The 17814-nt window shown below is 40.1% G+C and overlaps 1 protein-coding gene across 2 annotated transcripts in view; it reads left to right on the top strand.

Moving 5' to 3' along the window:
* The window catches only part of ANO4 (anoctamin 4), a gene marked incomplete at both ends in the record, with an annotated part of 292388 nt that overhangs the window by 241054 nt on the left and 33520 nt on the right, over nucleotides 1-17814 (top strand). For both annotated transcript variants that reach the window (XM_084255593.1, XM_084255594.1), the window contains 4 exons: nucleotides 2255-2389; nucleotides 3927-4023; nucleotides 8299-8359; nucleotides 15382-15464. In XM_084255593.1, the coding sequence (XP_084111719.1) occupies nucleotides 2255-2389; nucleotides 3927-4023; nucleotides 8299-8359; nucleotides 15382-15464 (376 nt within the window). The remainder of the gene's footprint in view (nucleotides 1-2254; nucleotides 2390-3926; nucleotides 4024-8298; nucleotides 8360-15381; nucleotides 15465-17814) is intronic.

Genomic DNA, 17814 nt, shown 5'->3' with positions numbered 1-17814 from the left:
TGTTACCTATAATCTGGACTGTAGCTTGTGTCCCTTACTTGGTCTTCTTTTCCTACTCTGGCCCCTTGCAATCCATTATCTTCCCTGAAAACAGAGTGCCCTTCTCAAAATATAAATCTTATCATATCCCTTGATTGGTTAAAATTCTGATAATTTTTTTTCATGTCTCTCAGAGCAAAGATCAGTGTGCTTAGCATGGTCTACAAGGCCTCTTGAGTGGCTTAGCCTCCTCCTATCTCACCTGAAGCTCACCTCTTAAACCCAGTGTTCCAGCCACACTGTCCTTATTTCACCTGGTCCCTCCTACCATGGAGTCTCTGTACATTCTTTTCCCTCCACTGGACACTTTCTGTCCTTGCTCCAGACTACCTAATTAACTGTGACTCATCAACACAATAGTCACCTCCTCAGAGAAGTCTTCGCTGACTAAGGTGGTCAGAGACCTTGGTTTACCTGCTTGTGGAAATGTGTTCCTCCCCTTTTCGGCTTTTTTTCCCAGTTGTGTCATTTTAAAGGTCTTTAGTTGACTGCTGTGTCTCTCAGCTTGTGAGGTCCACAGAGGCAGGAACAGAGCTTATTCTTCTCACCATTGTGTTCACAGTATTTAGCACATAATTGCCTCCTACATAGTATTTTTATTTATTGAATGAATGAATAGATGTAACTGTGAATAGGAATCATTTTGGGAAAGTTTTCTGGGAATGGGAAGTTTCTTTTGGGGATGCAACAGAAGATAAAGTACTTAAATAATCCATGCTCTTTGGAGATATTGACCACTTTAGGAGGAAAGCAACCGACAGTATTTAAATATAGGTGGTTGACAATACTTGTTCAAAAGGGAAATTTAAAAAATTTGAATATCTTTAATATCAGGTTAAGAGCTGATTAATTTCCAATTAATGAAATGTAGCAGTTGTGAGGCACAGAAAGCACAATCGGGGTTGTACTCTAACACAGATCCATCACATTGTTAATGGTGGTTAAAAAAGAAAAGAAAAACCAAGGAATTCCTGATACTTCCAAATGTCACAGACTACAGGGGACTAGGCAGACTTGTTACTCTCAGCAAAAAAACAATTTATAGAGGTAGATGGGGAAGCCTGTGAAAAGTCATTACTTTAGAGGAAGAGTTGCTCTAAGTATTAATTTGTGTTGAATCTTAGTAGAGCTCTTTTTTTCTATTATCTTAAGATTCTAGTGTTATAAACATCTTATAAAGCTATGAAATATTGAAAGGGGTGTTTTTTTGTTTTTGTTTTTGTTTTTGTTTTTGAATTTTTTTTGGTAGATGGTTACAAGTGAAATTTCTGGGTCAAATGACAGATCCATTTTTAATTTTTTGACACCTCCATACAGCTTTCCACAAGGGTTGAGCAGTTTACATTCCCACCAGCATGTAGGAGTGTTTCCTTTTTGACACATCCTTGCCAGTACTTGTTTCTGGCCTTTTTGATAAAGGGCATTCTCACAGTTGTGAGATGATATCTCATTATGCTCTTAATTTTCATTTCTCTAATAATTTTATGGTGAACATTTTTTTCCTGTGTCTATTTGCACTCTGAATGTCTATTTTGGAGAAGTGTCTGCTTAGTTTTTCTGCCCATTTTTTATTGGCTTTTTCTTTTGTTTTTGTAGTTTTAAGAGTTCCTTTTATACATATTTTATATCACTTTTCATTTTACCACAATATATGCGTTTTCATCTTGGTTATAGTCCCCATAAATTCCCACTCCTGAAAGGGGTGTTTTAAAATATTTCACCATAACTCTGTTCCCTATTTTTAAGTGTATATGATTATAATACATATATTACAAACAAGAACACCCTCAGAAATGACAGAGATGCTGCCTCCCTGGTGGTGCAGTGGTTGAGCGCTGGGCTGTGAAGCTGCTCGCAGCCTCTACAGCACCAGTTCGATCCCTGGCCGCTGGCAAGGGTCCCACATGGCACACAGAACTCTCCTGCTGCGCCCACTGCTCCCCTCAGCAGTGTATTTCGTCAGTTTGCCTGTTCTGCTCCCCGCTCTGGCTCTGGAGAATTCTCTCACCCTCCCGGGCTATATCATTACAATGTGATATAGAGACTAGTAGGAAAAGAAATGGAAACACAGAACCTAGATTTGGTCAAACGATCTATCCTTCTAATGTACCCAGTCTGCATGTTTACCAGATGCTGCAAATAAAATGAGATGGTGTTCTAATCCCTGAGTCCAGATACTTCACTGCAATCCACAAGGCTGTTGTATCTTCGACAGGCGCTACTTTGGAGAGAAGATTGGCTTGTATTTTGCCTGGTTGGGCTGGTACACTGGCATGCTCTTCCCAGCAGCCTTCATTGGCCTGTTCGTCTTTTTGTACGGAATCATCACTCTGGACCACTGCCAAGTCAGGTATGGGGAACTCTGGTGAGCCTGCTCTTGCTTGCATTTAGATATGGGTGTTTGTGCTTTGGGATTGGGTGGTTGTTCACAAGCCATGGAACCACTTAGCTTTTCCTCCTAACTTCCCAGTCTCTCCTGGAAAAACTCACAAGGTTTAAGTCACTAGGTCTCTCCATCCATTACTCTTGTACTGTGGTCTTCAGCTACCAAGAAGGCAAAGTTTACTTTCACAGACAGACAAGCCACTTTACATGCAGAGCACATCATTTTCAATCGTGAGCTGAAAGTTGTGCTTTCTGACTTTTTCCACCTTTTCCCTTTCTGCCAACCAGCCAAATAGTGGGCTAGCAAGCCTTTTTTCTGAATTCTGTATTTTTACAAGGACCCTTTAAACCTAAGCTGGAAAGACATCACACCAAGTTATTGGGTCTTGAGAATGATTTGGTGTTGACGATTGTTGACTTGTTCACCACAATATATTGGGTTGCAAATGCCCAAAAATAGATGACTGGATCAAGAAGATGCTGTACATATACACAATGGAATACTATTCAGCGATCAAAAAAGATAACCTCATGCTATTCACAGCAACGTGGATGGAGCTAGGAGAGATTAGGCTCAATGAAATAAGCCAGAAGGAAAAAGAAAATTATCGCATGGTTTCACTTATAGGAGGAATATAGGGGAGCCAAATAAAGGCTCAGGGAAAAAATAACAATAATAAATAAAAACAAACAAAATTAGCAGTGACTATAAATCAGAGACATTCTACAGGGCAGGGGGAGGCAGAGGAGTCAGATCAGGGGAAGGAAGAGCACATGGGACTATGGTGATGGTGACAGGTGCATTGGTGGTGGGAATTCTACAGGGACTACACCTGAGAGGAGAATGCACACATTGTACAAAAATGAACAATGATGTATTGGGTTGTCCGAACAATCACAACATATCTTTTCTATGTTTTTCAAGCAAAAATGCATCATGACGTTTCTGACAACCCAATAGTTTTAGGGAGCCACAGAGATCTTCCTGCAAGACTGGACAATGATCTTAAATAATAAACGTGCCTTCTAGAAGTGTTTTCAAAGGTGACTATAGATATTTTGATTTCTTGTGAAACTGTTCACAAGAACAAATTCCTGGTATTTTTATTTATTCCTCCATTATGAGTTTTGATCTATGCATGTAGAGATTGCAGCAGGGACTTTTCGGTATCTCACTGTTCCTATAGTTAGGTATGAACTTAGGTCATGTTGCCAGTGCCTTTTGTATAACTTGGGGTATAACAGCCTCTGTTTTGCTTTGTGTATTTTCCAGAGTTTAGCTTATTTATATGTAAAGCAAGAAACAGCCTTATATATAGGTTTATAAAATTATCAAAATGTTCAGACACTTGTTCACATCAATAATAGATAAGGCTAAGAAGTTCTCAAGGCAAAAAATTTAATCTGCTCAATCTTATTTACTGGTCGAATATTGGGCGAAGTTGGAGGGAGGGAATGCTCTATGTCATCATAAAGCACCCCTTTTCTGTTCTCTTTTCCAGTAAAGAAGTCTGCCAAGCTACAGATATCATCATGTGTCCTGTGTGTGATAAATACTGTCCATTCATGAGACTGTCTGACAGCTGCGTTTATGCCAAGGTAATTTTAATGCATAGCACTGCTGGCGGGTGAAATTGGTCATTCGCCATCCTGAGAGATGAGGACTATATCCTCTCCGGCATTTCTGGTCTTTGATGTTCAAATTTATGTGGTAGGAGAGATTTCCCTCCATCATTTCATTTTCTAATTCAAGTATCTTTTTCATCTTGTTTTATTGCCTCTTAAGCATCACAAGAAGCAACAGCCTGCAGAGTGCAGTTTTTAGAGTAAGTTAGGTCCAAATCTTGACTTTGTCCTTTATCATTTGTCAGCCTGTTATTTTTACCTCTTTGAGCCTCGGTTTTCTCACCTGTAGAATGGAGAACATGATACCTGTTGCACATGATTGTGATAAGAAACAAGATAAGGTACATCCTGAGCAAAGTGCTTGGCAAACAGTGGGTGTTAGTTAATGACAATGCCATCATTTTCCTCTTATTATCACTAGTATCAAAAGGACTTAATTCAGGGCTACGTCTGCTGCTTACCTCCCTGATATTGCATATGTCTAACCCGGTCGAGCCAGAGTTTGCTCATCTCTAAAATGCAGACAGCAGTATCTCCTTCTACCTCATGGCATGTCATGAGGATGGAAGAGGATAACAGATGTGAATGTGTTTCGAAAAAAACAAATGCATTGCACCATTTTTGCATAACATGTTATTGCAAGTTCTTATGCCATGCTTTATTTTATTAAAATTTTAGACCCGTCCATCAAATTCCTAGATTTTTAAAAATTTTTCTTTGGAGCAGTTACTATTGCAAAGCAATAGCTGGAATCTTAGCTGCTGAATACTTTTCTAAGACTCATTACCTATCAACTTGCCCAGATTTCGGATTTAAAAGGGTCTAGCAGATTTTATCGAATCTCTGCAATCACTGCAGCTTGCATCTATCTAATTATACTGTTGGCATTGTAGGGTTTTGTGGGATATAAAGGAGAGAACATTTGATGGGCAGCCCAGCAGCCCTCCCATCCACAAAGGCACTAGCACTGCAGGTGGCTAGTCTGTGTGGGAGAAGCACAAATGCAGCAGTCAACTGTGATTCTAGAAAACTGTGGGCTATTAGTATGCACTGCAGGGGCCGCCAAAAAGCACAAAATACTCTTCTACCTTTGGAGAACATCCTGATAAACCTGAGTGCATGAGGACAAATTTAACATGGTAAATTTGGGAAACACAGATTGGGTGAGGATCAAGAGATTTTTGTCAGTAGTTTATTTAAAAGGTCACAAGTTAAACCTGAATAACTCAGGTGAAGAAACCCTGCTTTGGGGGATTCTCAGAAGCCCGGGGCGCGCACACACGCTTTTGTGTGTGTGTGTGTGTGTGTGTGTGTGTGTGTGTGTGTGTGTGTAGAAAGATATAACTTGAGTATAGTTCTCTTTTTTGGAGTTCCATAATAAATCCTAAAAAGAATCGTCATAAGTTTAGAGTGCCGATGTTTTATAGGTCTTCCTTGGACACCTGTTCTACCCAACACAGGACATAAAACAACAGAAACTATAGTAATAGCTAAATTATATCTGTAAACTAGCTAAGCAACCCACGTTATTTCTAATTCTCACTGGAACCTCAAGGCAGATGTTAATACTTCCATTTTACCCAGTCTCAGAGAGGTAAAAACCACTCCCCATGGTCACATTAGCAATCAGTAGCTGGGCCTCAGTTGATCATGATGCATAATACGTCATGGTGGTCTACTGAGCTGCAAGATGTTGAGGTCCTGGATTTTGATCTTGTCTTGAAACTTGGTAAAACAGAAGCTAATGAGTGTCAGCATAGCAGTATTGATGTTCTAAGGAGTTTCTTTCGAAAACATTGGTTAGAAATGACAACCTGATTCATAGGACTGAGGATACATAGGAATATTGGATCAAGCAAGCCCAGATCCACGCAGTGAATGCTGTTCTGTTATCAGGAATGCTTGACCCCCAATTATTGCACTTGCAAGCATCAGAAATCTGACTCAGACAGACTTAAGCACAAAGAGATATATTGGCTCACTTCACTGCAAAAGATAATGGAGTAACTCATACTGAGCATGAGAACCCCAAGACCTAGAGTGGGTCCTCCAGGCTCCAGATTCTCTCAGCACTTGTCTATGGGATCGTTCTATAGATGGGTTCTCATCATGTGATGGGGAAGGTGACTCTGATACCACTGCCCAGGCTCACATCTTCCTTCATCTCTTTACATGTTTGTATGCTAATTTAAAATTCGGAGTCTACTGTTAGAGGAAGTCTATTTCAAAAGGTATAGTTTCCTAGTTTGGACATTTTTTAGAGTCAGCTGTCTTCCTATATTCTGTTATTTTGGCCTGTGGGTGTTTGTCTCTGGAGGTGTCAATCATTTTAGGGAAGAGTCCCAGGTCAGGCCCGGGTCTGTCATTCCTGGTGAGTTTACAGAGGACAGGACACATCCCAGGGTCACCGTGTGCTCCTGCTCGGCCAGAGAACTTCCCTGGTCAGAGTTTCATTTTTAACCTTACTTAGAACAAAGCAGAGTTCAAAGGAGGCTTCTCCCTTGATTGTAATCTACCAGCCCTGGAGTTTAAGAGCAAATGGACAGAGGAGTAAATTCTCAGGGCAGGTGACCAGGTAGCACCTACTTCATCATCTTCTCAACCAGACAGAATTCTGCACACCCCTGGTGTTATCCCAAGAATGCGTGCACCTGTTGCAGGAGGGGAAGCCAACTGTCCAATGACCATTGAGGGAGAAGCCAGAGTTGAACTTCGAGCATCAGCATTTCTCTAACCTGTATTCTCACTGTGCTTAACAACTCCTACCTAACTCTCCACACACACTGTCACCATTGCCACACGCACACACAAAGCAGACTCTACCAGGATTTCTCAGGATCTTTGCTTTTGTGTTTTGTTTGCACCTGGAATCGTCTGTCTTGCTTCTCCAGGGAAGATTCCGGCAGCGGGAGCCATCAAACTCTCTTAACTTACCATTTTAGTAGGAACCAGAAATCGCTATCATCAGTCACCCCGATTCACATTTTCCCAAATTGTTAACCACAGTAGAAAAATGTCTCGTTCCAAATGTCTGGGTAGCAGTTCCAGGGAAGGACTCCAGTTGCTGCTATTTGAGCTCGGTGCCTCCTAGTGACAGCATGAGAGAGCTGTTATCTGGTGGAGGGAGAAGGATGGTAGGATGAGCAGCCAAAGACATTGACTGGCACCATCCACACCAGAGTCTACACTGATGGTACAGGTTTATGGAGTCTACCAACCCTCCTCCACACACACACCCCGCCCAGTATACACCCTAATAGAGAACACAGACCACTCAGGTACCATGGGTCTTCCAGGCTTGATTTCATGCTGAGCACCCAATAACCCTCCCTTGGGCATAGGAAGTAAATTGGCTCTAGACTTTTGTCTCCTGATAAGTGTTTGAATGCTGCCCATCTCAACTGTGTTCAATGAAAGAGAAGGCAGAAGCATTTGGAGCATTCTGAAATGCTTCATACTCTGATGTAACAGGAAAATACCTGTTTATTCTTGGCAATAACTGAAAGGGACAGTAAAGTATACTTTAGAGAGGGCTCAAAAGCATTAAGAAAGGTTATGTTTTATGAACACATCCATCATCATTTTCAGTTTGGCATGTCATCGGTGTGATTCATCCCGGAGGCAGAAATGAGCTTGACAGTTTTGCAGAAAGAATAGATATTTTTGCCTTCTGTTGTGGTGTTTGCAATAGAATATGTTTCTAGCAATAAAATATTTGCCAGCTGTCTTTGTCTTATGTGCAATAGATACATCTAGTGATTACCTGAGGCCTTAATGGAGGTGGAAATAGATGTTGTTACAGGTCTGTGCTCTTTTCTTTATGATACTGAAATCCAGAGGGCAGCTCAGGATATGTTTGCTCAAAACCACACTCAGAAATAGTGCCATGTTTCCAAAGTAAATAGATGAGACACTAAAAACTGCTTCGGAAATCATACACATTTAAAGCAATAACAATAATACCTTCCTAGCCTTAAATATAAATACATAATTGTTTTATAGTTTTGGGCTGCTGCTAAGTGTTCAGATAGATGCTGCTGACATATAGGGAACAAATTCTCTCTTCTACATCCAGGAAGCTTCTCAGAGGAACCCCCTTTCTTGATAATGATCCAAAGGAATAGATAGCCCCCAAAGAAACCCTGCAAAGTTCTTTGTATCATCACAACGTTTACAGAACTTAAAAAAATGTGCATTGGAATAGCCTATGTAAGAAACTAGTTTAACTATGATTCATAATATTCCCAGGTAACCCACCTTTTTGACAATGGAGCCACTGTCTTCTTTGCTGTTTTCATGGCAGTGTGGGGTAAGTGTTCTACATTTGTATAACTTGATGATAATCTCTTCACCCCTGTAATCCATCCTAGCTTACCACTGGGAAGCTCTGCTTTGGGCTATGAGTTTACTGTTTAATGAACTAATAATACATAAAACTCCTTTTCCCACTTCATTATTTCATGATGTCTGATATACTTGGACTGAAATGATGGCTTCTTCTTCCACAGTTTACCCTCTGAAACATATAGACGTAAAATTCTGTTATAATGACCTTATAAGGCAGAAGTTGTCATCTCTCCCCACCCCAATACCACCATGATCAAAGGGATTGCATCCCCTCCTGCCAGTTGGAATATATTCTTGCAAGTATCCCCTTGCTGAAGATAACAAATAGATTTTATTTTATCCCTGCCAACCTGGACTTATGGGTGGTGGCTACCTAGAGCATGAAGTTGAGAAAGTTCTGAAGTTGCAGGTGGCTCATTTGAGATATGACAAACCTTGTGCCTTGGAGGGTAATCAGTGAGAATCTGATAGATGTTATGTAATAACCTTTGGGCACAAGGGAACATTTTGGGCCACTCCAGGCAAAGCAAACCTGGAATCGTTCATCGTCTGAATTGCTTTGTCTTAGTTGACAACTTGCTGCTTATTTCTTGTATTGTAAATGTGCTCGTTTAAGAAAAGGAATGATCTACCCCAGGTGTTTCTTTGTGGATAGGGCTATGCCTTTTGCAGAAATGTGGAATGGCTGAAAATAATAGCAGCTATAATAATAGCATGCAATTATTGAAGGCATACTCTGCTGGACACTGTCCTACGCAATGTACAGGATCGTGTCTGTTCATCTTCATGGCAACCTTAGAAGGTACCATTACTCTCTCTGTGTGATAGATAAGAAAACCAAGACAGTAGCTAGAAAATGGGAAGTCAAACTGGGCAGTCTTAACTCCTACACTCCACTGCTAGGATCAGGTACTTGATGTAACCCTGTTTGCTTCTGCTTCGGAGATCTGTACTTGAAGAGAAAGGACTGTTGGCTTGTTGTGAGCCACTTTGATACCATCTTGGGGTGTTCTCTAAAAGCATGTCAGCACTAGTGGAGCTCAGTACAATGGAGTCAGACTCATCCTTTATGATTGACAAGTTGCAACATCTAGAAAAAAAATGTACTTTATTGCTAAAGATGGAGTTGTTGAGAACAGATGAAAGTGGTTTACAAGACCTCAGAAGGGACGGGATTGGATGTGTTTAATTTGTTGTTTTTGCTTTCTCTTCACCACAAAAACAATAAGGCTGCACTTGGAACCAGTGTATTGCAGATGGGTAGAAAGTCTTGCTAGAACTGCACGAGCTTTCTTCATCTTTGCAGAGTATTTGGCAGGGCCTCCCCAGACCTCTCAAGGTATACTGTCCGCCCCTAGGGCTTTAGGCTTAACCCCAATGTAGATCTTTCCTCAATGCTCATTTTTATTCAGAAAGATTTGAGGGATAGAACAATTATGGCCTAAATTAGCTTCTCTCCCTAGGGGAAAAAAAAATGAGTCATTAGGGAATTAGATGTTGGTAGAAACTTGTCAAGCAACGGATTATCTCCCTCTGTTCTTCATTTGTTTTCTTTTTAGCCCCTCTCCCCCTCCTTGCTTTTTAAATCACTTACTGTTGCCAGAAATTAAATTATCCCCAGTAAACAAACAAATCAAAGTCCTTAGAGCTCTCCAATAAAAATAACATGATTGCTGTCATTTTAATGCAAATTAAAAGGTCCTGTCAGTAATTTGTGAATGAAATGTCTCATTTTTAGAAAATAAATTTTATAATAGGCCTTTTGTTTCTAGATATTTATGCTCATTATATTTTTTATAATCTATGTGTTCCAAAAAGTAGCATTTATATAAAGTGTACATTTACTAAATGCCTTCTGGGGTCTAGGTGCAGTGACATATGACCCCTCACCAATTTCTCAGACTCTACCAGAAGGAAGTTTCTACCCTCAACTTACAGATGAGGCTATTGAGAGTTTATAACTTGCCTGATGTCACCCAGTGACTGCCAAGCAGGGAGTCTGGATTTTAAACTGTATCTGGTCTGCCTAACTCCAGAGTCATTCCAAAGTGTGTTCACCATGTTCATGCACCTTTATAGGGTATATTAAGATTTCATTACTCAGCAGACAGTGTGTGATCACTGTCACTCAGCACTAGTTATGCAAAATAAGATGTGAGCTCTGCTTTCAATAATCTCATATTAAGGAAGAGTCAGTATTTATAATACAGGGTGTTAAGTCCAATTTACAGTTGGACAGTGAGGGTCCATGCACTAAGTTCCTGAAGCAAAAAAGTAAAACCAGAGAGCTTTCACGCAAGGGGAGATACTGGAACCAAGTCTTGAACTTGAGCTGAGAACAAAACTTTGAAAAGTGTTGGACATCAATGTGGTAGGGTTATTTCTTCCATTGAAGCAGTGAGCCCTTGTGGGCAGAAACAAAAGTCCTCAGTCTGGTGCAGTTTGATGGCTTTTTATTAGGGTCTCAGAGAATTGTGGTTGGTTGGGGAACAGCCATGACTCATTTTGTCTGCTTTACCAGTTAATCTGGAAAGCTTAAATAAGAGACCAGGAAAAAGAATAACTATAAGAAAGTAAAAATCAAAATTAACAAAAAACTATGAACCAGAGACACTCTATGGGGGCTGAGGGGTGGGGAAAGGAGGGATTGGGGTCAAAATAAGGGGGTGGCAATTGTATGGGGAATATAAAAATAAAATTTAAATTAAAAAAAATGCTATTGAATGGTGTATAGACTACTACAGCAGGAAAGTTGCCATCCAATTCTTCTGCCTTTAAACAGAAGCTAAGACAACAGACATATGAGTTACATATATTTGTAAATTATTACATGAAGCTTTAAATAAAAGTTAAATATTGTAAAAAGAAAGAAAGAAAGAAAGAAATTCTATTGAAATACAAATACCCAGAGCTATTTGCATAATCTGGATTGGAAAATATAATGACTATCTAGACCACCTTTTCCTGTGTCAGAATTCCTAGGAAGTCAAATTAATCATCATACGTTGTATGAGCAGGAAAATCTTTGTTGCCAGCAAAGTCCCCAACATATCAAAAGAATGCAATTAGTAATTGTTAAAGGAATGTAGAGTAATAACTGTTTTTTTAACTTGATGATTCATTCCTAGTCCATTATATAATTACCCATAGAGACTGGCTAATATCACGGTACCCTTCTAATATCCTATATTAAACTGCCAAATTTTGTTTTTTGACTCCCATGTTTCCTAAGTCACAGGTTAGCCATCCCCTCTGGACACAGTGACCTTCTATAAGAAAGATTTCAATATCAATAACTAAATTTCAGCTTCTTAAAAGGCAGTCATATTCTGCCCTTCCTAGATCTTGAGAGATTACCCTTTTCTTGGTGTTTTACAGTATTTCACAGATTGTCCAGTCATTTACATTAATATGCATTTACATTAATTTGCATCCTTGCTCCTAATGGCCTACCTCAGATATTACAAACTTCTGCCTATAGAGATATTCTGTTTGTTCCTCACAAATTTAAAAATATACAAATTGAGTGTTGTCATTTTAAAATTGAGATAGTTCACATGAAGATACACTTTAATAGTTTTTCATGAAAGATTTAAAGACCTGGCCACAGTACAGTTCTTGAGAATTAAGGAACACCTACCACTCTACATGGTGTGCTCACTCTCCAATTTGTCCTAATCCCCAACTCCATGAATTCCTTTTCTAGGTTTTGTACTCATCTGTCTCTTTTCACATGTGAGTTTATGAGTCTTAGCTCAGCTCACTCATTATGTATAGATTTCGTAAGTTAAGGTCTCAGCTATTGCTGCCACTCCTCTATTTCGAAGTTCTTGGAAAACACATCATCCTAATTACCCTGTACTCTCTCCAAACAAGCATTCTTACAAAGTTATAAAGGGCCAGAAAAAAATTAGTATTATTAACTTGTAAAAAGGAAATTAGTATTGGGAGAAAAATGACTGGTTATATATATGCAGTAAGTCATTCTGCTTTCCTAGGAAATAAGAGAATCATCTTGACCAAGTTTTTGAAACTACTTTGAGTCATCAGACAGCAGGTCATTTTTCTCTTCATGTCCTGCCCACTTTATTGCTGGCCATACTTCCATTCTTGTTTTTATGCAAAGAAATGGAATATCACCTTTGGACAGGTTAAAGAAAGTAGTTAGACCATAGAATTTTTTAGTTTTGTGCTCATTTTTTCCAAAAATTACAAGGAAAAAAATGCCCTTGCAATTATTTTCTATAATGAGACATCATTCTTCTCTAGATACAATATAGACATTTTCAAAGTAAAAAATCAAATTAGGTTTTCTTTGCTTGTTATGTTACCAGGGGGGCAAACATTGGCAGCACTATATCCCTGGCAGCTTTGGCAACGACTGTGGGATTTTCCAGGCCTCCCAGAAGAGGCATATAGATCTGAGAGAAGGCTAGATAGTGAATGCCAGGCTCTCCCAGTGAATCTTTAACCCTGGGGTAAGGTGCTATTACAATTATAACCAGTTTCCACAAAATACTTCTAGGGTGGGAAGAGTAGGCTTTGTCTTTTGATTCTTCTTATTTCCAAAGAAATTAGGGTTCCCAGTTAGACTGTGACCTACTAGCTAAAGTCAGATAGAGCCATGCTTGCCTGGCTCCTACCCTAAATATCATTGTACCCCTAGGTATTGCCATAGCCCACATTGTCCTGTTGCAGGTTGAATTGTTGAAGTCCTAAGCCCCAGTATCTGTAAAAGAGACCTTATTTGGATATAGGGTCTTGAAGTGATAATCAAGTTAAAATGAGGGTATATAGATTACCAATATGATTAGTGTCCTTCTAAGAGAAAACGGACACATGGACACTTGCAGGGAGAAGGCCATGTGAAGACAGAGGCAGAGATTGGAGCAGTGTGTGTGCAAGCCAGGAGATGGCAGGGATGTTGGCACCACCAGAAGCTAAGGGGGAGGCATAGAACAGACTCCCAGAGCCTCTAGCAGGAAGCCAGCCAGCCAGCACTGTGATTTCAGGCTTCTACCTTCCAGGACTATGAGTGAATAAATTTCTGGCTTTTTGAGGAGAGAGAGATCAGGTCCAACTTCTAGTTCAGTCTTTTACTATCCATGGGAGTTCTCTGGAGCTCAGAATTTCCATCCATAGGATAATGAAAATAATACCAGCTTTTAAAGACTCTTGAGAAAATAGAGACCCATACCTACCATGTAACCATGTAACCTACCAGTGACCATTTTTCACTAATGGTCACTAACTAAATGGCACAACATTTTAACCTTGGAATGTAAAATATGTAGTTCAGAGATACCCCGGCATAAGACTCAAAATGCCTGAAAAAGATGATGAAAGATAGTCAGTCAGTGGGGTTTTTTCCTACATATTTGCATAATGTTTTTCATTGTTAGTGAAATGTTTTTTGTTAGTGAAGTGCCATTATTTTACATCCTGGCTAGTGTTTGACATAGGATCTCCCCCATAATGTTGCATAATGTTGCATAATGTTAACCATGCTTATGCTTTAATTCTTTAGTCCGAAAGTGACATGTCTCTTCTGCCATTCTCCATTGATCAAAATTTGGCAATAGTCACATCTAACTCTAATAAATTCTGGGAAATGGAATCTCTGCTAGCAAGGTAGGAAGTGGTTTTGGGAAATGCATAGCGGTCTGCCACAGGTTGATTTGAAATTGACAATAATTGTTCTGGTTACAAAAATGGTAATGAGTGTGGCCCTCAGAACGCTTTGTCACTTCCCTTTTGTGTCCCTTCTGGGCTCCCTTCTCTACTGTGTATATGATTCTGATCCAAGAATGAACAAGAACCTTCCAGAACACTAACGCTGTCTCTTCCCTACTGAAAGGGGTCAAAGTCTCAGATTTTCCTACAGCATCAAGTAATATAACCATGTTATTTGGGGTTGGTATTAACTCCAACATTTGTGGGTAGTTTAGATAGTACAGGATAGAGGTGAGAGTAATAAAAGGGGGGAAATGCATAGAAATCTCTCTTTTAAGTGTTACTCTATACTGTTTTTCTAGTCACCTGTTTTAAAAATCTCATGTCTGAACACTACTGAGGAGTATAGAGCGTGGGGGAATAGAAAAGAAGGAAGGAAGGGTCTCTCTTTGAAGTGGGCATTTAGATGTTTATCCTTCCTTGTGAAATTGATTCTAGACACAGGACACATTACTGCCTTTTCAAAGTGCAAGTACACAGCAAGGTTTCACAAAAGTAAATCCATGTCTGTCTCCTACGGTATCTCTGTTATATCTTTAGTTTCATTTTGGCCTGTGACTTCCAAGGCAGCAAAATTATATCTTGATTTTTTTTATTTCTCTCTGGCTCAGTAATTTGAGTAGATATTTTTTAATAGAGTAAAAAGTCACTTGGCAAATGAGGAAACCCTCTGTTTCCCAGGTGGGAAGGCTAGCTTGTTGGAAAAGTTTCGTAATGTAATTTAAATATTTTGCCTTCAATGTGACAACAGAGAGATGGTTTATAGTAAAAGAGAAGCAAGAGAGGTCCTTCCTCCAATAAAATAAAAAATGCATTTATATGAATATTTGTTACGAGGAAGGTTTGGGGGACAAAAATCACTGGCAATCAATACATGTGAATGCTAAGTTTTTGGTTTTTGCACCTCACTTTGAGAAATGCTCTATCCATTACAAATATTTTGGTAGCCCCATTTTCTATCTTATATCCCAGGAGCTTTGTCATTCTAATGAGTTGGTTCTACCTCAACTGGCAAATCAGCTTAATTTAATTTTAAGTGAACTCTTAATTTTTCATTATGCTTGATACAAGCTTAGTAAGTCTCAGAAAGTGGTCCTTGTTAAATAAATCAAGTTTAACTAGCAATTCTGAGATTCAAAGATGCTTACAAACAAACAACTGTCATATTTCGCAGCGGCTTCATCATTCACTGACACAGTTAACAGCATTGTTTTATTTGCACATGTCTTTATCTTTGCCTGCTTTTTCCAGCAACAGTTTTCCTGGAGTTTTGGAAAAGAAGGAGAGCAGTGATTGCTTATGACTGGGACTTGATTGACTGGGAAGAAGAGGAGGTTTGTATCATTTACGTCGGAATTTTTAAAACAGCAAATTGCCAAGAGATTCACAATCCTCTTGGCCATCACCCTGTGTCTGGGAAGTCAGATGTGCTCATAAAGCATTTTCAATACCTGTCTTGGCAGGAAATTTCAAGCAGTAAAAAAAGGTACTAGCAGAATTTTTAATTTGTTTTTTCCTGGAATAAAATTCCATGTATAAATCAAGCATTTCACTTGTCAAGGCATCAGAATCAGTAGTAATAGTTCATTTTCTTAAATATTCATTTTCTTCAACAGAAGTAGGGCATTAGTTTTACAACTCTAGGTACAGGCAAACAAAGCTCATCAGAACTATTCGGAGGGAAAGACTCTAGTTTTCCAGGACACTGGACAGGGTCCATCTGCATGCAGCTCAGAAGCACTACCTTAGATGGTAAATTCTGAGGAGAAATCACTCCCTAAATGGCCTCTCTGGTGTGGATATGACCAAATGCAGGGCCAGCTCCAGATAAATCTGTCAAGGGAGTAAACTCAGTTCCTCAGATTTCACTTCTCTCAATTCTTCCCAGTACACTATCCTCTCTTGTAATCTATGTCTGGTCTTGATACTCTTCTTGTACCCTTCCCTTCACTTGCTTGGTCACTGAGCACACCTTGACAGCTAATCCAGGCCAGAGCCCCTCTTTACTTCCTCTCGTCCATTATCTCTTACCTCTCCTGAATCCCATGTCTTCAGAAGATATATTGGATGTGCCAGTATATCAGATAAACTAGTCCTATACAATATGATAATTGGTTTAATGTGTCTTTTCATCCCAAGAGACACACACATGTGGCTTTATATATTAAAATGACTCTTCTAGAAACATGAATGAGAATTTTAGCCCTGTGGTAGGCTTGGTAGAAGTTTTAAGAGATGTTTGTTTTGTTTTCTTTTTGTCTTTGCTTCTGTCAGATCTCACCCTTTGAATGGATGCTTTTCTTCCCATGCCTATGAACATATTTGAGTAGTTTTTAGGTCTAGAAACAACACTGGGATTTTCTACAATCCTTATCCTTTGGTAAGGCCTCTCCTGTTCTATAAGCATTCTCCAGAAAATAATTTTCTCAACTGGAAGAAATTCCCCAGGCAGAATGCACTCAGGACGTGGGTGGAGCTTTGTGCTTGTCTTGTTAAATGTATTTGAGAGAGCAGCTTCCCAGTGGGGTGGCCTGGGTTCTTTCCTGGGGATCTGAGTTACCAGGAAGCAGCTGTGTCACTTTTGGACAAATTGCTTTGCCTTTCGACCTTTCTTCATCTCTAAAGAAAAGAGGTATGATTAAATGTTCCCCTTCCAGCTATAAATATACATAACTCTGACCAAACCAGTATAATAGTCGCTGCCCGCATTTGCGGTGGGACCAAGGCATGGATACTTAGGGCAGACACATCCTTTGTAAGTCCTCTGTCTTCCCAGCTCCTGGTAAAAAGCTCGGGATGCTGAAGCTTCTTTCACTTAGCACACAAGCCTCGGTACCCAAGCACCAGCCCAGCCCCCAGTTGGGGTCTGTTGTAGATATGCATCACACTCCCAGCCTGTGGCTCTCAGCTCGCTGTACAGAAATGCCTCCCATTTGCTACATGCCTTCTTCAGGGGAACCCAGGGCTCAGCCAAGGCTGCCAGAACAAAGCACCACAGAGTGGGGGGCTTCAACAGCAGAAACTTTACTGTCTCACTGTTCTGGAGGCTGGGTTGGCTTCATCTGTGGAGCACAGGGCAGGATCTGCCCCAGGTCTCTCTCAACTTGCAACTGGCCATCTCCATCCTGTGTCCACACAGCTTCTCTTTGTGCAAATCTGTGTCTAAATTTCCTCTTCTTCTAAGGACACCAGTCCCTTTGGATCAAGAGCCGCCCTAATGACCTCATTTTAACTTCACTCTATAATGGCCCTATCTCCAAAACAACCACATTCTGTGGTACTGGGAGTTAGGATTTCACCACATGAATTTGGGTGGGTGGTGGGGTGGTACAACCCAGCCCAGAATACCCAGGAACACAGACTTGGCTCTATGATTTGCCTCAGCTCCTACATGGTTAGAGCGCTGGATTTGACCACACTTGCAGCTTTATGAGTTAAAAGTTTCCCAAAAAAGCAGAAGCTTCTAGGTCTGTTCTGTTTATATTCTTAAATCTAACTCCCTAAAATAAATGAAAGGAGGTAGAACTTGCATATAACAGATCTCTCCCTGACCGTCCGCATTTCCTGCCACTGAGTGGAGTCTAGCATTGAGTTATCCTGCAGCAGGAACTGGGTTCCTACGCAGGCAGCCTCCTGCCAAACTGTTCCATTCTCCATACCTCTCTCCCGTCAGCGACTTCTTCA

This window comes from Talpa europaea (genome assembly GCF_964194135.1).
Source record: "Talpa europaea genome assembly, chromosome: 15".
Classification (NCBI taxonomy): Eukaryota; Metazoa; Chordata; class Mammalia; order Eulipotyphla; family Talpidae; genus Talpa; species Talpa europaea.
This window is presented reverse-complemented; position numbering and strand designations above follow the sequence as displayed.